This window comes from Poromitra crassiceps (assembly GCF_964638095.1).
Source record: "Poromitra crassiceps genome assembly, chromosome: 2".
Taxonomy (NCBI): Eukaryota; Metazoa; Chordata; class Actinopteri; order Beryciformes; family Melamphaidae; genus Poromitra; species Poromitra crassiceps.
The window spans coordinates 93,736,796-93,761,347 of record NC_139624.1 but is presented as its reverse complement, the minus strand read 5'-3'; the positions used below and the strand labels follow the sequence as shown (position 1 = coordinate 93,761,347).

The following is a 24,552-nucleotide window of genomic DNA, read 5'->3' as shown; positions in this document are numbered from 1 at the left end:
CTATGCACCCCACAGCAAAGTCAGCCATGCTCTGAGCTGAGATAGCCCTATGCACACCGCAGCAAAGTCAGCCCCGCTCTGAGCTGAGATAGACCTATTTACCCCACAGCAAAGTCAGCCCCACTCTGAGCTGAGATAGACCTATTTACCCCACAGCAAAGTCAGCCCTGCTCTGAGCTGAGATATACCTATTTACCCCACAGCAAAGTCAGCCCTGCTCTGAGCTGAGATATACCTATTTACCCCACAGCAAAGTCAGCCGTGCTATGAGCTGAGATAGCCCTATGCACCCCACAGCAAAGTCAGCCCTGCTCTGAGCTGATATAGCCCTATGCACACCACAGCAAAGTCAGCCCTGCTCTGAGCTGAGATAGCCCTATGCACCCCACAGCAAAGTCAGCCCTGCTCTGAGCTGAGATAGCCCTATGCACCCCACAGCAAAGTCAGCCCTGCTCTGAGCTGAGATAGCCCTATGCACCCCACAGCAAAGTCAGCCCTGCTCTGAGCTGAGATAGACCTATTTACCCCACAGCAAAGTCAGCCCTGCTCTGAGCTGAGATAGACCTATTTACCCCACAGCAAAGTCAGCCATGCTCTGAGCTGAGATAGCCCTATGCACACCGCAGCAAAGTCAGCCCCGCTCTGAGTTGAGATAGACCTATTTACCCCACAGCAAAGTCAGCCCCGGTCTGAGCTGAGATAGACCTATTTACCCCACAGCAAAGTCAGCCGTGCTCTGAGCTGAGATAGCCCTATTTACCCCACAGCAAAGTCAGCCCTGCTCTGAGCTGAGATATACCTATTTACCCCACAGCAAAGTCAGCCCCGGTCTGAGCTGAGATAGACCTATTTACCCCACAGCAAAGTCAGCCGTGCTATGAGCTGAGATAGCCCTATGCACCCCACAGCAAAGTCAGCCCTGCTCTGAGCTGAGATATACCTATTTACCCCACAGCAAAGTCAGCCGTGCTATGAGCTGAGATAGCCCTATGCACCCCACAGCAAAGTCAGCCATGCTATGAGCTGAGATAGCCCTATGCACCCCACAGCAAAGTCAGCCCTGCTCTGAGCTGAGATAGCCCTATGCACCCCACAGCAAAGTCAGCCCTGCTCTGAGCTGAGATAGCCCTATGCACCCCACAGCAAAGTCAGCCATGCTCTGAGCTGAGATAGCCCTATGCACCCCACACCAAAGTCAGCCCTGCTCTGAGCTGAGATAGCCCTATGCACCCCACAGCAAAGTCAGCCCTGCTCTGAGCTGAGATAGCCCTATGCACCCCACAGCAAAGTCAGCCCTGCTCTGAGCTGAGATAGCCCTATGCACCCCACAGCAAAGTCAGCCATGCTCTGAGCTGAGATAGCCCTATGCACCCCGCAGCAAGATACACAAAGAGATTGCTTGCCACTGAGTAGCGTTAGAAAGTTGAATAATCCCCAGGGCTGCAGAGTGGGAGATTATGAGGCAGCCAAATGATGCTGACAACTGTGTTGCAGGGAGTCATCTCTGTGTGTGTGTGTGTGTGTGTGTGTGTGTGTGTGTGTGTGTGTGTGTGTGTGTGTGTGTGTGTGTGTGTGTGTGTGTGTGTGTGTGTGTGTGTGTGTGTGTGTGTGTGTGTGTGTGTTTGTTTGTGACACTGATAAATGCCTATAGCTACTTCCTCTGAACAGCAAAGATGTGTTACAGGCTGAGGGCCACTACTGCCTCCAGTGAACACAAATAGCAAAATACGTAGCAGACAATCCTCTAATTATAAATGATAAAGTGCAAAGTAAAAGATATTTAAAAGTGACATACAGTATAGTGGAAGAATATATGGTGCCCTGTGCACAGCCGTGCTGCTAATCGCGGGTGCAAGCAGGAACAGCAGAATCGGGAACAATGGAGAGATCCAGCGCACACCACGATTGTTAGATTGTTGTTCTTTTATTAAACCACATAAAACAGCGAACAACGCGTTTCACATCACAGCTATATCAGGTTCGCTTAAAGGGAAACCTGGGTCGGCCTTCATTTTCTGAGACCACTTTAGCATCCTGGCAGTGTGTAGGTCCTGGATGAATGCAAGGCTGGACACGATCACCTTTTCAGCTCTGCGGATGATGCGCTGCAGTCTGGAGATGTCAGCAGCAGTATACCAGACTGTGATGGAGGTGTAGAAGAATGCCAATGCTGCTTTTGGCACCTTGACCTTCCTTAGCCGCCTCTGGTATCCCGTCTTGGTGACAGCTTTGATGTTTGACTCCCATTTCAAGTCCCGGCTGATTGTTGAGCCCAGGAAGCGAAAAGACTCAGTGTTGACTGGGGAATCACCCAGACTGATGAGGGTAGATGGGGCTGTCGACTAGTCTACTACTGTTTGGAAGTAGTCGATAACTACTAAAATGCAGTAGTTGTGAATGCCTTAGTTTGTGATTGGTTGGTGTTTTGAGAGTAGGCAAAAGGGAGAAATGACATGGCCGATCCAAAACGTACACAGACCCGGTCGCCATAGACGAGATAGACACTGTTATCTAGTTTTTAAATGGTCTCTATGGCCTCCTATGGGATTCCCTCAGAAAATGCTTAAAGACCCCCTAAAGTTAAACATCGGTTTTCCTTCTTGTTCTTTCAGGCGGATGTTTGAGCTTCACTGTGCAGAATGATGTCTGTGCAGAGTTTGACACTAGAAGACTGTTTTCAGTTTCTCTGAGCTCACTGAAAAGGCCATTTTCCACCAGCATGATTAGTGACATCGTGAATACTGGAGCCAATCCCTGTCCAGTATTCCAGTTAAAGGACCAACACATTCTCACTCCCAACTCGTCATATACTGCAGATACGTCAGATACAGATTATTATTCAAAGTAAGGGTATTTTATGTACATCTCAAATTCTTAAAACATGACTTTAGGGCAATATACTGTGTGCAGACTGACAGCAATATACTGGGTGCAGACAGAGTGACAGCAGTATACTGTGTGCAGACTGACAGCAATATACTGTGTGCAGACTGACAGCAATATACTGTGCAGACTGACAGCAATATACTGTGTAGACTGACAGCAATATACTGGGTGCAGACAGAGTGACAGCAGTATACTGTGTGCAGACTGACAGCAATATACTGTGTGCAGACTGACAGCAATATACTGTGCAGACTGACAGCAATATACTGTGTGCAGACTGACAGCAATATACTGTGTGCAGACTGACAGCAATATACTGTGTGCAGACTGACAGCAATATACTGTGTGCAGACAGACTGACAGCAATATACTGTGTGCAGACTGACAGCAGTATACTGTGTGCAGACAGACTGACAGCAGTATACTGTGTGCAGACAGACTGACAGCAGTATACTGTGTGCAGACAGACTGACAGCAGTATACTGTGTGCAGACAGACTGACAGCAATATACTGTGTGCAGACAGACTGACAGCAATATACTGTGTGCAGACAGACTGACAGCAGTATACTGTGTGCAGACTGACAGCAGTATACTGTGTGCAGACAGACTGACAGCAATATACTGTGTGCAGACTGACAGCAGTATACTGTGTGCAGACAGACTGACAGCAATATACTGTGTGCAGACTGACAGCAATATACTGTGTGCAGACTGACAGCAATACACTGTGTGCAGACTGACAGCAATATACTGTGTGCAGACTGACAGCAGTATACTGTGTGCAGACAGAGTGACAGCAATATACTGTGCAGACTGACAGCAATATACTGTGTGCAGACAGAGTGACAGCAATACACTGTGTGCAGACTGACAGCAGTATACTGTGTGCAGACAGAGTGACAGCAATATACTGTGTGCAGACTGACAGCAGTATACTGTGTGCAGACAGAGTGACAGCAATATACTGTGTGCAGACTGACAGCAATATACTGTGCAGACTGACAGCAATATACTGTGTGCAGACTGACAGCAATATACTGTGTAGACTGACAGCAATATACTGTGTGCAGACTGACAGCAATATACTGTGTAGACTGACAGCAATATACTGTGTGCAGACTGACAGCAATATACTGTGCAGACTGACAGCAATATACTGTGTGCAGACTGACAGCAGTATACTGTGTGCAGACTGACAGCAATATCTTGTGTGCAGACTGACAGCAATATACTGTGTGCAGACTGACAGCAATATACTGTGCAGACTGACAGCAATATATTGTGTGCAGACTGACAGCAATATACTGTGCAGACTGACAGCAATATACTGTGTGCAGACTGACAGCAATATACTGTGCAGACTGACAGCAATATACTGTGTGCAGACTGACAGCAATATACTGTGTAGACTGACAGCAATATACTGTGTGCAGACTGACAGCAATATACTGTGTAGACTGACAGCAATATACTGTGTGCAGACTGACAGCAATATACTGTGTGCAGACTGACAGCAATATCTTGTGTGCAGGATGCGGACATGAGCTTTCTTTCCTCTGAGCTGAAATGAAACCTGGGAGAGTGCAGATATTGTCCTTCCCCACATGGCTGCATCTGTAAACAATGAGGCACTTGGCAGATTGGGGGGGGGGGGGGGGGGGGCATCACTGTGGCTGTTGGGGGGAGCGGGGCATAACTGTGGCTGGTGGGAAGAGCTTTGTTCACAGCTACTCCCCGCCAGCGTGTCAGCTGTCATTACATCACCGCCCGGCTTCCAGCGTCTCTGCCACTGTTGTCCCGCTTGTGCTTTGCTTGCACCTGTGTTTAGCCTGCCTTTTTGACACAAAATGGCTCCCGTGAAAATGGTCTATGGCAGAGCTTATGTCTGCTTCCAGTGATTCAGACTAATGGTTCACAGCTGCAAGCATATAGGCCTACTTGCTTTATGACACACATCTGATATATAATAGCAACGTTATGTAATGATCACATCAACCCTCCACACGGATATCAAACACAAACACCACACCACAGTATGATATACGGCCAACTAAAGCAGCAATGTTATACTCTGAGTGATAGCCTAGTAGTCTATCGGCACAAATAAGAAACAAATAGGACAAATAGCAAAGCAGCCTATAAACACACAATATAAGCATTACATCAAAAACAGAGCAGGCCATGCCAGGAATCCAGTAGGCTACTCATCAACAATGGTTAGTTACCCATCACACATACAGAAGAGTACAATCATTTCTCTGTACAATTAAGACTTCAAATGTGAGGGTCACGTATCAACAAACTCAAGGTTATGGCTATAACCCTGGTTTTATAAAAGGGGAGGAGGACCTCGCAAATGGGGGGGGGGGGCGTGTATCTTGCAATATTCACAGAAGACAATCATCTCTACACCATTGTGAAACACAAAGGGGTGGGCAAATAAGAGTCCCCGGATCTGCTCGCCCTGTTTTGAGACACATCCTGGGACTGGCAGGGCGAGTTGAGCACTCAGAGCAGTGGATCAGGATGCTAAACACCGCTGGTATTTTTAGGCTTTCAAGAATATGGGATTTCAAGAATATGGGATTTCCATCGGGCACCGACTGAAATGGTCGGCACCAATGAGAGAGCTAAGTCCACCATGTTGCTTTCGCCCAGTCAGACTACTATCAATGTGACAGACTGGAAACAGAGCCAGGGGTGCACCAAGGGAAATAGAGCGTTCATTTTCTCATTGGCTGCATTCCGTTCGGCAAGTAGTTCCCAACAAAGTGGACTGCACAGGGTATTCGGCCATGTCAACCAAGATTCCAAACTGCAGGAGCCAAAATGGGAAAGGGAACTGTACACGGTGTAGGGAAGAAGTAACGCTACTTCACTTGGGCAGAAGTTGACATGCAAGATTTCCCATCAGTCATTGCACCTCGCTGCCGAGCAGCAGTGGGGGGAAAAAGCAGTGAGGAGTTGAGGCTCCTGCATTTTTGCAGCTCGTCTCTCTGGTCTTTCCCTCAGAAGTGGAGGTTTCCCGCGGTGACAACAGGTGCTGAGACCGATCGTTCACCATTCATAATTAAGAAGTAATATCATCAAAGTTCACAATATTAACACATTCACTGCCAGCCGTTTTTCAATACTGTAGTTAGCTTCTGCCAAGGTTTTTTTTTGAGGATTCTGGCTCATCTTTCAAGAGCCGAGGATTCGTTTCTGTTAGGATTTTGTGAACACACAATATCTCAAAAGAACTAATAGAATGTGTGCTTTCTCTGTCTAAAAGAGTTAGTTTGTAGAGTTAGTAGTTATGTAAGCATTAGCAGTTGAATACAGCATGGTTTCAGCGTCTGAAAATTTATTCTGAGATAAACGGCTTTTTGTGAAATTCGATAGAACAGTCACTTTAACCATTCATTTTTGGCATCAGTAAGACGTCAGACATCTAAACAATAGTTTTGAACAGTAATTTCCTCCATAACAGCAGGAAACACCCCTCTCCTTCAAACTCCTCCCTCCGTGTGTGTTCTTCTTGGCTGCAGCGGGCGTGTCACAAGCTCGTTTCTGTTGCTGCTGTAACCTCGCGTCACCAGGCTCACTGCTTTGCTGCTGCTGTGCCTGTCTGCTGGCGGCCGCTGTGCAAGTCTGGATATGGGCTCGCTCGTTTCTTGGGGTTTGTGTTGAGAGCTTTGATGAAGCTTTTGCGATTCTGGTCTTATTTATACTGCGTGTTTCAAAGTGTGTTCCACCCGTAATCTATTATGCAAATTTGCAAAACCCCACCGCCAGCTCCCAAGCGCGAAAGTGAAAGCGTTTTCGCCAATCCATTTTCATGAGAATGGCTTCCTCACACTGCTTTTTGCTTGCCTTCCTCTAGTCTGGAGAACACTGTCGCCACTTAGTGGGTCGGTGGAATGGGTTGTACACGTTCGGTGGCTCCAATATTTTTATAGGAGACGTGGGGAGCGTTGATCCACGTCCCACCGTCAAAAAAAAAAAAAAAAAATTTAAGCCGAGATATCTCGTCATTGGCAGTCAACCGTTGGATTCTGTAAGCCGAGATATCTCGTCAATGGCAGTGAACGTGTTAATATGAGATAATAATATTAGGTAAATAATCAACATATAATATTATGTAACAATCTGCATAAAACAATCTGCATATTATTAATCTATTTTAGGAATGACACGCATCTTGTAAATTAATCATATCATTTTTAATCACAGGTGCCATACATTTCAATAGAACAACATGGGTTTTTGTTTTATATTAATATTACATGCATGACAGAGACAGTCCGCATGTCTGGGAACGCCCACAAAATGTTAAAGGAACACTCCGCCCATTTTCAACCAGCTTTGTATCATTAGAACATCAGTAGTATATCAGAAAACTGTAAACTGTTTTGAAGTCTGTCATTTAATTTGACAGTTATTGAGTGTTAAAGTGTGGACCAGTGACATCACTGGTCCACACTAACTCAAATTAATAACTCATTAACTCAAATCAACTCTCAATAACTGTCAAACTAGATGAATCATGAATAGTTTGACCCTCAAAAAAAATGTGAGTTTTTTTCCCCTTTTTTAGCCATATTTAGAGTAATATATCATTTTAAATCAACATTAGGATTATACTGTTGTGATGTCATTATTCAGTATATTCTCTTTCATGTCACCACCTGCTCAGCTCTCCTGTCAACATAATTGTAACTAACAAACACAAACTGTTTTAGCCAAATTCATATCAAAATGACACCTACAAACACAGGTACACAACCCAAGCCGTACACAACACACAAAGTCATCATCGATAATAAAAAAAAACATACAGAGAGACATTTATTTATTCCTGATAGGAACGATTGAAAAATAAAATAAAATATATTATGTTGTTTTTAACTTTACACCACCTCTTTTTGTTACTTATTGGGTCATGAAACTGAAACCATGCATATAGCCACCTGCATACCTGACTTCGGGAGCTTGGCAATTGGCATCATGCATGATTAGCCAGTAGCATCCCAACGTGTCACACAGGTAACATTACTTAAGAGAGAGACTAGACACTTACTTTCTTGGTTGTTGCTAAAAAATCTGTCAGTGTCACTCACTGTCTGTCGTTCACTCGCTCACTGTCTCGCATCTCGCTCACCTTCAATTATCTCGCCAGGCAGACAGACAGTCATCACTCACCACCATGCTGCTGCTCTCTCGGAATCAAGTTACCGCGGACGCGGCGTCAGATGACTTCCTGCCTGACCTGCCTTTCGTTTCAAAATAAAAGCGATCTTTTTTCTCTGAAATATTAGGGGAGGTCCGGACCTCCCCGTCCTCATAGCTAGTTACGGCCATGGGTCCAGATTGTAAAAAAAAACCTGAATTCAACCCTTGTACCCCCCTAGTCCATCTGATGGACTTTTCCTGCATTCGCGTATGGGCCGTTTCGACATTTTTTGAGTATATGGTCTTAAACTAAGGCTAGGTATTTTTTGGGGGGTATTTGACAAAAATCAATCATAGTTATCAAATTTATACGATCCTAAGACCTATTTTCAAAAATACTCCTCAATTTACTCTTGGTCCATCTGACTTCCATTGAAACCACTCTATTGGTACTCCCAGCAAATTTTTACAAAATTAATTTATTTCATTTATTTCAGCGGGCATCCTGGACCAAATACCTTGAACTTTGACCTTAATATCTAACCTTGGAGTTGGTAGAAATTTTGGGGGAGTTACATGGTCTCAAAGTCCATTGCATAGTTGTCCCATTGATTTCAATGTTAATTTTGCACAAAAAGAAAAAAAAAATTTTAGCAGCAAATTTTTCAAAAAATCATTATTTCCTTGATGTTACACATCTCACCTTGACTCAAGCGGTTAAAATTGTAGTTTCTAATGTGTTTGCCTATTTCCCCATATTCCCCCAGTTTTGGCATAGCAATCAATTCCATACAGTTTACATGAAATGTAAAAAAAACTGATTCCTATGCCAAAGATGGGAAAATATTATAAAACTGAATTTGACAGTCCACACTACTGATTTGAAGCCTTTAGACCAGGATAGATGCTGGACTAAAGCTCGTTTGTGTTTTTTGGGGAAAATGGCTGGTAGTCCAAAACATGCGCTTTTTGGATTTTTGGCTCAAAATATACAAAAAATCACAAAAAATACAAAAACCCACTGATGATGTCACAATGTCTGTGACATCATCAGTAATGTCATCAGTGACATATTATTGACAAAAAATCATCTCATGACATCACTGATGATGTCATAGGCTAGTGATGTCATAGCTATTGTGACATCATGCCTGCAAATCTTTGATACTAGGCATCTTGCAGTGGTGACTTTTGTAAAACACCCCAACCTGCCCATAATATCAGACCCAAAGCCAGTTTGTCTTTATGGAAATTGAAAAAAAATAACTTTTTTTTTTTTTTATGTACTTTTTTTTTTTACTGTACTTACTGTACACTGGCATTTGAGGGGTTAAAATTCGAATAGGTATGAAATGTTGGTATGAGGTATTAGGGAAGAAGTTACCAATGAATTATAAACAGTCAAAAATTAAAAAATTTAAATTAATATTTATAAATTAGTACAGTATTCCCGTTAAGGTCCATCAGATGGACCAAGGGGAAGTTGAGGATTCCGCGCCTGCAGGGTACAAGGGTTAATGTGCACTTCAGGTATCAGTCTCTGGTTTTCGCAACGGCAGGAAAAAACATCTGCTTGTTAACTCATTGAGTGCCAATGACGACAGCTGTCGTCAATTCAAATACTGACGTAGAGTGCCAAAGACGACGATTGTCGTCAATTGCGTTTTTTGACGGTGGGACGTGGATCAATCCCTGATACATCTCTGGTACAACTATTGTAGCTATTGGAGGTCTATAACCTATTTTACAGAACCCTTAGGTGCTCTCCAGGTTAACAGAAAGGCAGAGAAAAACAGAGAATAAGTCGTTGGGGAAACGGAAATCGCATCGCATCCGTATGCATCGATATGCATGAAGCGTTTTAACGTTAGATGCGCCTGCAGCAGCCAATCTGCTCCCACAATTGAGCTCCTCCATGCCCGCTGCGACAGCCCATTCGCATGATCAGCCGTGGAGTTGTTTATTATTCTCAACTGGAAGCATAGGAGCCGGTGACAAACACACGCGGAAACGCTGTAAAAAAGCTGGATGTCGCGCACCCTTCACAGTGCAGAGCAAACTCAGCAGAGAGCCACCTCCCATAAGGAGGAGTGTGCAGTTGAGGCGGGGCGGGACGGGGGGGGGGGGGGGGGGGGGCACGCAGAGCAGCACACAACACTGACCCAGACAGACCCAGGCAGCAGGACAGGGTTGGCAAACGCAAGCCAGAATATCCGATGCCCACCAGCAGCAAAGACCAGCAAGAAGCTGCAACCAGCAGCGCACGCAGGGGCCAGCGCTGCTGGTTGCAGCTAAAAATATTATTCTGCCAAACAAAATTCCCTGGCCTTCACTGTTTTATTGAAGGAAATTATTTTTGAGGTGTGACTACATCAGAAAATTAGCTTCAGAGTCAGTGATGTGTTTGAAATGTTTAATTTCACAAAAGGGCCATTATCTCAGCTTCTAGAAAAAAACTGCTCTTTTTTGTTAAATCAAGCTATCTTCTCCGGCTGATAACGAAAGAACGGAAAATGATATCAATAAACCTGTTTTTGCTGATGATAGAAAAGAGTCTCATCGTTCTTTTTGCGTGTTCATTGTTTACATAGTAATATCACACAATATTCTGTGGGCCTCGAGAAATCACTGAAAAAAGCTCTGAAACTCTGGCACTGGGAGCGTCCGTTCTCCAAAAGTGGCTGGCACTCAATGAGTTAAGGAGCTTGATCTCTCTCTCTCTCTCTCTCTCTCTCTCTCTCTCTCTCGCTCTCTCTCTCTCTGTGCCTCTCTCTCCTTCCCTCTCTCCCTCCAGCTCTCTCTCTCTCTCTCTCTCAAATTTGCCTAGAAGCCAAGGTATACCTTGCCATATCAGAGTGATGCCGATGAATGAGATGTCTGTAAATAGCATAATGTTAGTCAGTGCGACTTGTTACTGTAACAGTTACAGAGTGCACCTTTAAACACGGTTGCTAAAAGATGTGTGTAAATAGCATGATGTTACCCGCTCAGTGAGACTTGTTACTGTAACAGTTACAGAGTGCATCTTTAAACACGGTTGCTAAAAGATGTGTGTAAATAGCATGATGTTACCCGCTCAGTGAGACTTGTTACTGTAACAGTTACAGAGTGCATCTTTAAACACGGTTACTAATGAGATGTGTGTAAATAGCATGATGTTACCCGCTCAGTGAGACTTGTTACTGTAACAGTTACAGAGTGCATCTTTAAACACGGTTACTAATGAGATGTGTGTAAATAGCATGATGTTACCCGCTCAGTGAGACTTGTTACTGTAACAGTTACAGAGTGCATCTTTAAACACGGTTACTAATGAGATGTGTGTAAATAGCATGATGTTACCCGCTCAGTGAGACTTGTTACTGTAACAGTTACAGAGTGCATCTTTAAACACGGTTACTAATGAGATGTGTGTAAATAGCGTAATGTTACTCAGTCAGTGAGACTTGTTCCTGTCTCTGCATCTGAGTTGTTCTCTGTCTTCTCGCTGGAGGCTGATTAGTTATTCTCTCTGTGTGGAGGATGTTTTGGCCCAGAGTGATGGCTGCTCTCTGTGGCACTCCTGTTCTGCAGATCCCCCCGAGCCAGATGAGACCTGGCAGGGAGGAAGACGGGGTCAAACCCCCTCCCCCCGCCTCTCTCCTCCTCCCACCGCTCCTCCCCTCACTCCCCCACCCCCAGACAAGCCAGAGAGCCGGACCGAAAGGAAAGAAGTGCACCCTGAACGTCCGAGTCTCCTCTTAGGACATTGCAGTGCCTCCTGGCCTGACCGAGGAATCTAGTAAATGTCAATGTGATGTAGTGAATATTTCATTTTTGATTTACAGAATGCTGCCTTGTATCACCAGCCTGGTCGCCAGAATAAAATGTCGGCATTAATACGTTTCTGCAATCCACAGACGGATAGAATATCACACTTCGGAACCAAAAATATGTTGCATATCACATTTCTAGATATGTGTATATCAACGTTATACACGTCATAGAGGCTGCTATTGAAATGGTGGCCAGTACTGTAAGGGTGTCGTGGATGGAGGGCGTAAACACTTGCCTTTCACACTGGAGAGCCATGTGTTCGATTCCCAGACATGGTCACAGCGTTTCCAAAGTCTACATTTAAACCGTGAGTCACATTTAACGTTTTTGTTGTGTAAACCTAACCCAAACCATAATCCTAATCTAACCTTAACAAAGTAGTTTTACTTGCCTAAACATAACCAAAGTTGTTGTTTACTCTGCATTTTTTATATTGGAAAGGCAGCAAGGTTTTTAAAATAGAGGTTTTGTTTCAAATTCACGTTGAGATTGTAGGTGTGCAGAAACACAAAGTGCCATGTTTTAGAAACATTTTTGTTGAGTTTGTACGTACTGTATGTAACCTGCTTTGTGTAGTCGTCCCCCACAGCTGGGAGTCGAACTCGGAACCTCCGGGACAGGAGGCGGACACTCTATAAGGAGGCTAAAACCCCTTGGGCTCTAACGTCTGTCACTAGAGCGTCACTTGAGGTCTCAGGGATTGAGGTTTACTCACTACACAGTGGCAGATGGCTACTGTTACACATACACGGGCCCGGCGCCACGAGGGGGCGACAGGGGGCTTTGCACCCTCAGTTCAATTAGCTGCCCCCTCACTTTAAATTTGATCAGTTTAAGTTAATGTACCCCTATATAAACATAGCTCTATTGTTTCAGAATGGGCAGGGAAGCGCTATTTGCTGTGCTTTGGGTGTCACAAGGTGTCAGGGATGTATTTATTAGATTTGAACCTCATATATAGGCATATGTGGAGTGTTTGGTGAAAAAAGGAAAAATCTAGCCGACGCTGTCTCTTTAACTATAGTCCGCCATTCACCATATGCACACAGCAGCAGCATCCCAATTCCCGCGGATGGTCGACACGAGATCAAAATGGCAAAGCAGACATAGCTGGGCAAGTTCTTTTTTAAACATAATGATGGTGCAAGTACTTCAGCCGAGGCCAGAAAGACGACAGAAAAGCTCCTCAAGCTCCTGCTACTCCTGAGAAGAAGAGGTGACCCTTATATCGATAAAACACATTTCTTGGATGATTGCATCATAGCCTTTGTTTTTGTGTGTTTTATTGCTGTTTAAATGTTATTTCTGAACTTAAATTCAAACCTGAACCAAATTAATTAATTAATTAACGAGTGGTGAGGCTCTCCTCACTAACTTTGCACTGCAAGCACAGACCGCAGTGCATATATAATTATTTTGAAATAAACGTCAACAAAAATTATTTTAAAATGGGGCGGCTTTAGCTCAGGAGGTAGAGCGGGTCGGCCAATGACGCAAGGGTTGGCGGCTCGATCCCCGCTCCCTCCCAGCTGCTGTCGCTGTGTCCTTGGGCAAGACACTTAACCCTCCTTGCTCCCGATGGTGTGTGGCAGCCTGCCGCCATCAGTGTATGAATGGGTGAATGTAGACTATCTACTGATTGTAAAGCGCTATATAAATGCAGGCCATTTACCATTTACCATTTACCAAAATGAAAATGTATGATTAAAAATGATTAAATCGATCTTTTTTCAATAGCTACATTTTGACTGGGTTGGTAAATATTCTATAAGGCAGGAATTTTGGAACGATACCGGTTGCTTTGGCCGAGCGGAATCCCTGCTGTCGGTGGTGCTGAAATTGAACGGAGGAGAGACACACATCACATTGGTTCAAACAGTCGTTTGAATTCGTGGTGGTGAATTGAACTTTCGGCCCTAATTCTAGGCTATTTCTTCTCTCAATTGTAGCAATCCACACAATGGAAACCACGGAGAAGTGAAATTTGCAGTGACGTCAATGAGAGAAAGAGCGCGCGCGAGAGAGAGAGAGCAGGAGAGGGAGCTGCACCCACATATGAGCAGACAACGCGATCTGATCACTTATTTAGTGATCAGATTATTTAGTTATTTATTTAGGCTATTTAATGACCCTGGCATGGCACTGTTGGCTATTATTTTGTTTAGGTTTTGTTTATTTTTGTAGTCAACTAACCATTCATTCTATGAATGTGCATAGACCTATGTACTGTATGTTCAGACTCCGAGTGCTCCAGACAGTTCCCGACATTTTGCGTTGTGCAAGGACACTCAGGTTTAATACTGCCTTCATTTCACCACTGCTGTGAAATACATATTTTACTTGATTTCGAAACAGTAGTCTTTAGATTATTGTGTTATTATTTAGCTTTTCAGAGGCTATTGCATGGTTAAAAAGTGCAGAAATAGGCATGGCGGGTATATAACCTAATGTTTTACTATAAAGAATATCAGCCCCCTCCCCAGTTATAACTGCACCCTCAGTCATGTCATCCTCCCGCCGGGCCCGCACATACAGTATGCATTTTGTAAAGAACAAAGAAAACATTTAAATAACAAAAGCTCCCACTTTTACAGCTGTGGCAGTACTGCAGCAAAGTGGCCAAAAATATTTGAGTAACAACTGTACACATGCCGTATCCATACTGCTACATACAGTATCCATACTGCTACACATGCCGTATCCATACTGCTACATATACAGTATCCATACTGTTACACATGCAGTATCCATACTGTTACACATGCAGTAGCCATACTGTTACACATTATCCATACTGTTACACATGCAGTATCCATACTGTTACACATTATCCATACTGTTACACATGCAGTATCCATACTGTTACACATTATCCATACTGTTACACATGCAGTATCCATACTGTTACACATTATCCATACTGTTACACATGCAGTATCCATACTGTTACACATGCAGTATCCATACTGTTACACATGCAGTATCCATACTGTTACACATGCAGTATCCATACTGTTACACATTATCCATACTGTTACACATGCAGTATCCATACTGTTACACATTATCCATACTGTTACACATGCAGTATCCATACTGTTACACATGCAGTATCCATACTGTTACACAGTATCCATACTGTTAGACATGCAGTATCCATACTGTTACACAGTATCCATACTGTTAGACATACAGTGTCCATGGATTGCAGAAACGTACAACGCCCTCTTTTATATAGATACAGTCTTTATATTGGAAAGGCAGCGAGGTTTTCAAATGAGAGGTTTTGTTTCAAATCTGTGGGAACGCCCACAAATTGCTATACGGCTGGCGCGCAGGTGGGGTAAAAGACCCCACATACATCTCAATGGGCTGACTCACAAAGGACGGTGCTGCTGCACTACACTACAGGATTGGGGATTCTAGAGCAGGTACATAGACGTCTGTTCAGATGTGCATTTACTGCGTTTCTGCCTGGGCTGAGCTAGCAGCTAACTGCTAACTGTGCTGCCAAGGAGAGAACGGGGGATTTACCCCACCCTGACCACGCCCCCAGCCAGCTACCCCAGTGTTTATGACGAGACAGCGACTCAACCTATTATATTGGGTTGAAAATACTGTTCTCCTGAACGAGTCTCCTCCTAGAATATTGCAGCACCTCTGACAGAGGAATCTAGTAAATGTCAATATGATGTAGTGAATATTTCATTTTCTATTTACACAACGGTGCCGTGTTTCACAGGATTACATCTTTGTACCGCTTTTACAATGTAGTACAATGTCCCTACGACACAAATCAAAATGCAGGCTGAGGCCTTTTGCTGTATCCCAGTTGTCAGCTGGTGTGGGATGGTCAGGACAGTCAGAGCAGCCTGCAGTGATAGCAGCTTGGCATGTTACGGCAATGAGCTGCCCATGGAAAGCCTTTTCATACTTATGGTAGTTCAAAGGCAGTTTATACTTCCTTTATTCAGGGGGAGATATGGCGTTCTGTGGGTGCATTGGAAACAGAGTCATGAGCAAAAACATGTACAAATAAATGAATAAACATCAAATGCTTCCATACTGCCTACCTGGTATAATCAAATTCTCCACATGCCCTGAGATGCCAAGTTGACTTGAAAATATGTAATTTACACCTTGTTTTTCCCACAGCGCTGGGCCAGCGGCCTCGTCGGAGTTATAAGATAGAAAAGTCAGGACACTCAGTCAGTCAGTCATGAACGTTTAGATCTTAGTGGGAAAATAGCTAGTAGCTAGGGATAGGAAGGTGCTAGAGAGTTGCGATTCGAGGGTTGGGTAGGATCAGAGCTGTGTATAAAGAAGAGTCACGACATCTCCATTCACTCCAATGTACCAGTTTTTTTTACTCTGAAGAGTTCCTGGAAGTAAGGTTCTGGATTAAGCAGCGCTGTCGAGTTGCAGCAAAATGGACAGTTTGTGGTGTACTTTGAAAGGGTCAAACGTTTAAAGAATCAAATTATGCATTATCAGCTTTATTTTAGCATTCAAACGTACCCCCTTCCTGGCTATTCACTGGCTACTGAGTCACACATTTTGGACCTCCGCTGATGCCACTCTTTTACTAGATTGCTCTGGGTAGGATTAGTTAGTGGCTAGGGGGATATGGGTGGTGTTGGGGGGCGGGGCATAGGGATATGGAGAGTCAGGATTCGAGGGGTGTGTAGGGTTCGTGGCTAGAGGGATATGGGTGGCAGGAGGGGGGCAAGGAAGGGGCGGCGAGGAAAAAGGGGCAGTAGGGGGAGTGGCTAGGGGGCTGTGCGGTGATGCAGGCATGCAGCCATAAAGCTGAATGGCCACACCAATGCGCCGTGGGCTTAAAGGTTTGCGCTTGTTAGCTGAAATCTGCACTGTAGCCGCAAGAAGGTGGCTGATGAGGCCGGTCTCTATTACTTCAAACTGGGACCGCGCTGGCTGCATTCTACTGCATGTAGTACACTGACTGTCAGCAAGTACCTCATACAACCGCACATCAAAAAAAAAACTCAGTTTTTATGCTCTGCCAGTTCCAACTCTCCAGTGATCTGGAGCAACCCCGGGGGTAAGGCAACCTACTACAAGATGTACACTTGAGGCGATGTGTAAATCAAGGTATTTCCACATTTACCTCCACACAATTCTGACTCTGTCTTAAGTCCATTGATACACGCCTTTTGTTAGATCAATCAGTTTCCTACTTCCCAATATATTTTTCTTTATAAATTGTTGAGTTGCAAAATGTGAATGAAATAAAGGTGTATTCTGTCATTTACAGAAATGCCAGGCTTTTGAAACCTGTTCAGAGTCATTAGGGGCACTGCATCCTTATGTGTCCTTATCCTTATCCGACTAGTCAGATTTTTTTTCTCCCCCCAATAAAAACTCACATCAAAAGGTCTCAAATACAACCAGGCAGCAGGGCTATTGAGATGCAGGCATTACTAATGTAGTAGGCAGTAGTGATGTGACGTTCGCGAACGATCCGAGTCTATTGAACGGCTCTTTGCTATGAACGAAGGGAAACGAGTCCTACTTGAGAGCAGTTTGTTTTAATGTTGTGCCCAAATTTCGCTGCCTGCCGCTCCACACCCCACACACAGGGTAGACCTCCCTCCCTCCCTCTACTAGTCCGCTGAGCAGGGAGGATAGGTGCACTCGTTAATTGCTACCGGCACATGGCGGCGGACTCGGTGTCAAAACGGGCTACGCCGTGGAGTGCATCTGCCGACTTTCTGGGCAGCGAAGTGTTGCATGAATTGCATTCAAGGAAAGCCAACTTTATTTACACAACACATTTCATAGAAGTAAATTCACTGACTAAGCAGGTGGATATGGTGTCAGCTTGTGTCATGTTTACAATGCAGATCATTGACATTAGGTCTGGACATACTATGAGTAATTTAGTGCTGCTGCAGTCCACAGATGCGAAATGAAACAGTGGTGGGTCTAAGATCAAATCTGATCCAAATCGTACCATATCATTATCCTAGTGATTTAGCAGATAAACAGTAGTCTAGTGCCCGCCCCCTAAAAAAAAGGAACGAGGAGCCGCTATTTTGAACGGCTCTCAGAAAGGAACGGAGCCATAAGATCCGGCTCCCTTCAAAGAGCCGTAATTCCCATCACTAGGCGGGACCAACCTGGGGGTAAAGCAGAGCCCTCGATTGGCTCTGAGAGGTTGTTTAGAAATGAACGGCGATCTGATTGGACTAAACCCAGCATGCTTGTCTGAGCTGGAGATGCTGATCGACCTTTTCTCACCAAGCTTGATCAAGTTGATTCCCAAAGCATTTGACAACAAATGAGTATAAAACAACATGGCTGATGGCTGTAAAACAGAAGGAAAAGAAGAAGAAGAAACATAGCAAATACAATAGGGTTTCCAGCCCCTTCGTGCCTTGAACCGCTAATAATTCATTTGTATAGCACTTACTATAATAAAATTGCCTACATGTATGTGGACGGGTGGCGGGTGGCAGTGTCTATCTGTCAGTCACGATTTGCATCACGTTTTGTGTCACGTGACATCGTGCCACAGGCCACAAAAAATCCGAAAGTCCGATTCGTCCGACTTCAAACTTGGGGAGTGCGCTGCTGGGAACCAGACAGAGTGCAGTGCTGAATTTCATGCAACACAAAAAGCGGGTTTATCTCTATTTCATGCAATTTGGAGACACACATATCGATATCAATATCCATACCAGATGAACTGCAGTGCCGCATTTCGTGCAATTCGGAATAGCGCCACCTACTGGCAAACAAAAAGTGGTTTATCTCGAGGACCATTCATTGGATCGACTTCAAACTCGGGGAGTGCGCTTAGGGGGACCTGACTGAGTTATTCGGCATAGCATTACCTACTGGCAAACGCAAAAAGCAGTTTATCTCAAGAATCCTTCGTCCTTCGGGGACCTGATGGAGCGCAGTGCCAAATGTCATGCTATTCTGCATAGCATCTAATGGAAAACACACACAAAAAACTATCCCAAGTAGGCATGGGTCGGTTTGAAAATTTTGAAACCGGTTCGATATTCCCCCAAAAAACAAACCGGTATATCAATTTTTTTTTTTTTTTTTTTTTTTTATGTTTTATTCTTTTGTGTAGCCCATAAATGACTGTAATGCGACTGTAGTTGGTGGCGATAATGCACCTCTAAGCTGGTATGCCAACCAGCACTAACACTGAATAAAAATAAGCAGAACCATTTAACTGTAACAACACACTGTTTAGTTAAACTATTCAGCTTAACTTTTCTTCAAACATCAACATAATAAACAAAATAAGACTTTTGCCTACTAGTGCAACTTGAGAAGAGGCTAATATGAAAAATAGTGCAATCAGAATGGATTGACACTATTTTTTTATTTAAAAAAAAGGGAGGGGGGGTTTTCGGTTTGCACGTGATCAAACCAGTTTGGGCTCGTACACCGAACAGAACCGGTAAAACCGGAAATCGACCCATGCCTAATCCCAAGAACCGCTCGTCCGATTGACTTCAAACTTGGGGGTGTGCTGCTGGGAACCAGACAGAGTGCTGAATGTCATGCAAAACTAATTGAGTAACATCTGTAGCAAAATTGTAGTTATGTGTATTTTTCATCATTTGTACCTTCTCTTTACAGGTACAAGAATATTATCCAGCTATGGACTGGCTGTCCTCATGGCTTGTGGTTTGCTGAGGGATCACTTGTTATAGTTTGAAGAACTGATGGGATTTGCACTCTGTCTCCTCGCTGTTGAAGCGAACAAGAAAATTGCGTTTTTTGTTGTGTGTTTTTATCACCAAGCGGACAGCAGAGTTGGCCCTCATTTCCAAGTCCCTACCCCCGTTTGCACCCTGCACATTCTTATTAGCCACTGTAAACAGCAGTCACCTTTATAGATGGATTTCCTATTGTACAGATGACGACTACGACGAGGTCCAATGTTCCAATGTGAAAACGGACTCAGTATGCCATTGGATAACTCTCATGGAAGAGTGACTTTCTCCTGCTTCCGCTGTTCCAGTTCATGTGTCCATTGCTTAAAATTTACAAAGGAAAAAGGCTAATCTATATTTGTGTAATATATACTGTATGATTATAGATATATCTGTTTTATTTGAAACATCTGGAATTACTGTATGTACCGTATACATAGCTGTCACCCACAATATTAATCATGGAACTTCATTGTGCAAAGGTACTCTGTTCCCCTCAAAGAATGAGACCCAGCAAAATAAATCAAAGTACCGTATGTGTATTATTTAATCATATCCTCCAAGTGAAGGACCACGTTTTATTTTGTATTGTTTTATTTCATTTGTATAGGCAATCCAAATTATCTCATGTGTAACTGTTTCACATCAAATGAGATTGCACAACCATCTCTTTAGTGCTATACAGTTAGTCTGAAGGCTGCCTTAAAGTGATCATCTCTAACATTTCAGTTTGGTTCTCTTGGGTGACACCTATGGTGATGAGTGGTAATAGCAAGTGAGACCCAAACTCTTGCATTATGTGACATTAGTCAGTTTGTTCGGCCATAGTAACCACCCGTAATGCTAGCAGAGACCGGAAAAAGTAGCGTATTATCCTACTTCAGACAATAGTTGTTGGGAACCTACAGTAATAGAGATGCGCGGATGAGCTTTTATGCCATCCTAATCCACGTGTATGCATGAACCGTCCGCCCGACATAAATCCACGCAAATTATTTCATACTATTTATAGATCCGCGCCCGCCACGCACCCGACCCTATAAACGCTATAAAACGGTATAAAAGGAGCGAACTTACGGTTTCTGCTGGCATTGGTGCGATCGCTGCAGTCCAAGACTCCAAATAAACTTCCATGCTTTATTATGTCCAGTCCACCACTTGCCCTCATGTAGTTTACTTGGCTAACGCTATAGCTTTAAGTTTAGTTTACTTGATTGCCTCATTGTATGGGAAAATACGAACGCGTCTTCTCTTCAAACACGTCTTCAGCGGAGACTCCTTTTTGAGGGTGACATCATTGACCATATATGGACGAAAAGTGGAGCCGTCCACATGGCTATTGTTGTGTTTACGGCCGTGGGTCCTTTGGGGGATCTATAATAGGCGACTAATAATCTGCCTGACGAAAAATGTAGCTTAAAATACATTCATAGACTAGAGAACGTAATTAATATTATTTTTCCTCATTAATGATACATCGTTTCAACCGCCCGCAACCCATCCGCTATTAATCAGAATGTTTATTTTTATGATCCAGCCCGCCCGCAGGGCGGGATATCCGCGGTCAGCGCGGTTATAACTGCGACCCGCGCATCACTGTACAGTAAACTATACAGAGTGAGACTATTGTGTTAGCTCCGCCCACCCTGTGTCACCACAGACACCAAGTTCATAAATGCTGCAATACTGAAAATGCAAAGGCTTCCATCAATGGACCATAGGCTCAATCACCATTGTGTATCACATGTATTTACATGAAAATCTTTGAGATTATCACTTTAAATGGGAGGAACATTATTTGATCAGCTATGACACATGACTATTTTTTGAAGTCAATTTTTGGTGTTCAGTTTTACAGTATGTTGAATTTACTTTAATTGTAATGTGCTACCTTTGATGTGGGGAAAAAAATCATTATTTGCCATTTTAATTTGCATTACATCGTCAGAATGAATAAAACAATGTCACAACAATGTCAGTAATTAAAAAAAATAATCATTAAAAAAAGTAATTTAAAAGGCTGATACTGTACGTAACCAATACTATTAATTGACCCGCACTAACAATGCATACATACAGCACCATTTTGAAATGGCATGCTTCAGTTGCTGTAGTAGGCTAGTATGTCTAATTATTAATGAGCATTTACACACTTTGGATAATGAGTAATGCTACTTTGCATTATTTTGATACTGACATGCGTACACGCACACACATTGGACAAAACAAATATATGACGGGGTGGTTTGATGATGAAGTGAGTACAGATTTCCATATTATTAACATTAGGAACCATGTTTGGGAGTGGGATGTTACTATTTTTTTTATTGCCAGAACTCACAGTAGTATAGCCTCGACGCAAGACTCAGCCTTCATTCAGAGTCTGAAGGAGCACCCCGATAGTGCGTTGCAGGCTCCGCTAAAATGGCCGTACGCTACATACACCTTAGCAATCACAATGAAATAGTACCTACCTCCCGCACAAGGTTGTTATCTGAAGTTAGGTCGTTTCCAATACCGAGCCCTTATTCACGTGCCAGAGCCTGTAATTTTCGGTCTTTTCCATTGACAATTGCCCATTGTTGGTCTTCCATTTCCCAGCGGGGAAACAGCGCCCTCTTTGTTGTGTCTACAGGTGGAAACCCATAATTAAACATCCAGAAGAACAGAAAATACAGGCTCTGGCATGATTACAATGGCTCAGTATTGGAAACTATGCAATATTTTGAAAAAACGATTATCCAGAACTTCAGATAACAACCTTGTGCTGGAGGTACTGTAGGTACTATTTCATTGTGTTTGCTAACGTGTGCATATGGCCATTTTAGTGGAGCCTGCAACACCCTATCTGGGTGCTCCTTCGAGACTCAGAATGAAGGCTAAGTCTCGCGTCGAGGCTAGCATACTTATAGCGTTTTTCAGATTAAATAGGGATCGTCCATGCAGAGTATTTATAAACTCAATGCTTTGACAATCTGACACAAACAGAAAAGGTGTTTGGTTTCATATTGCAAAAACTCATTCATTCAGAGTCATTACCACATATACCATCCAAATTGTGTAGGATTATTTTAGCTGTAATTACTTTTGAGCTGAAGTGAAATTGTGCACGAGCCATCATAAATGCAGATGCTCTGATTCAAATCGAAATGTTTGAATTGCTGTTTATGGAGAATTAAGTTATTCATGTATTTCTCAAGTTCAAGAATGTATCCACAAGGAAGTGTTATCCACCATACATCACACAGCCAAAAAGAGCGCCAATTGCAATAGAATGGACACTGAGCCCTGAGCACATAATAACGTCCCCTTTGGCCTCACTTGATGGCCAAAATGTACACTGTCCACAGGGTGCAAACATAAAGCATGACAAATCTATCTATTCCCTCATATAGTATAGTATAATCTGACATACTGTGCATAACATACAGAGCAAATGTAACTGTCATTGGTTTCAGAAGCATACTTCCCTTCCCAATTGCCAGAATAAAATGGTGGCATTGGAATCCACGGAAATGTAAAATATGAACTCTTTCTTATCAAGTTTTTTAAAAAAAAATCTCCCCAAGAAAAACTATACTTGGCCAATTCCTCCTGCTGTTCCAGTTGTTGCTCCACCCCCTCTGCCGATCTGGGGAGTGTTGTAGACTAGCACATGCTTCCTCCAATACATGTGCAGTCGCCAGCAACGAATGTGCGAAGCCACATAAGTTATAAGCCAAATAACATATCTTACTACTTTGATTACCAAATAAATCTAGAAAAAGTAAATATAGAGAAATGTGTGAAAAAGACACAAGATAAGAAGAGCAGCTGGCAGGTTGCCGCCTGGGGCAGTGCTTTGAGCGCATTAAGTCTCAAACCACGTGATGACTTTACCACATCCTCCGGTAGGCGTCGACACGTGATAGTTATGCTGACAAGTTCATGCAAGCTCTACTCCACAGGTGAGTGCTTTTTCCTCTATACTATCCAGATGCCCCAAATATGAACATTTATTAACCAAAAAACTTTTCAACATGTCTAAAATGTGGCATTACGTCTACAGTTAATTTGAAAACCTTTTAGCATTTCCAACATTAAACACAAATAAAACAACTTGGGTCATGTTTAGGCAAGAAAAACTACTTGGTTTAGGCAACAAAGCAATACAGTCAATACCAACAGGAGAATGCCCTTTTTGACATTGGCAGGGAAATTTCGCACATTTTTGGTTCAGAAATCTTCATATTTTACATATCCGTGGATTCCAGAAATGCACAATGCCGACATTGTATTCTGTCCAGTGTGCTGTCCCTTCAAGCTTTCATTCAGCTTCACAGACAAAGCAAAGAAAGAAAGAGTATTCCCCTGTAGTGTACCTTGTTGATTCAGCGCTATGGTTCAAAGGGGAGAGTACCAATGTTCCTAGGGTGAATCTTAACAATAAATAAAAGCTGTATTCGGGACAGCCCTACGGTAAATAAAGTTCTACAGTATGCCACTCTCCTGTGACTGGAAATTGATTGTTATGCTACGGATTGAGACATGCTATGTTAGATGCTTAGTTGTGTAGTTTGAGGTCTTAACAGTGGGATTTGGATATTGATTACCGGTAGATTGAAAATGTGCCTGGGGCACTTGGAGCTGGAGAGTGTACTGTATGTCATGTAAAAAGTTTTGAAAGATCTGTACAACGTGTAAATTAAATAATCAGCATGCTAAAAAATGTTTTATCATCATTTAAAAAGGCAGAGGCCAGTGGTGTATTGTACTTATAACAATAGTGTCATGTAAGAAGTCGAAAGTGGGTTTTCATCTTCAAAATGAACTTGGGTGAAATTTATGGACAAAAAAAAGTTTTTCCAAAAAATATCTCATTTACAGATCATCCATCCTACTGTACTGTCATGAGTTTGGGGTTTGAATGGGGCTGAATTGCTCACAAGAAACAAGGGGCCCTATCATGAGGACAGTAGCAGACGGCGGTAACACATTTCAACACGTTCTCACTC

The 24,552-nt window shown here is 43.3% G+C and overlaps 1 protein-coding gene across 1 annotated transcript in view; it reads left to right on the top strand.

The window, feature by feature from the left end:
- Positions 1-19,614, top strand: part of vstm2a (V-set and transmembrane domain containing 2A) — a gene marked incomplete at its 5' end in the record, with an annotated part of 129,204 nt that extends 109,590 nt beyond the window's left edge. Inside the window, one exon of the mRNA XM_083632258.1 lies at positions 19,482-19,614. Coding sequence (XP_083488384.1) covers positions 19,482-19,555 — 74 coding nt within the window. The 3' untranslated portion in view covers positions 19,556-19,614. The remainder of the gene's footprint in view (positions 1-19,481) is intronic.
- Positions 19,615-24,552: the final 4,938 nt, after the last annotated feature.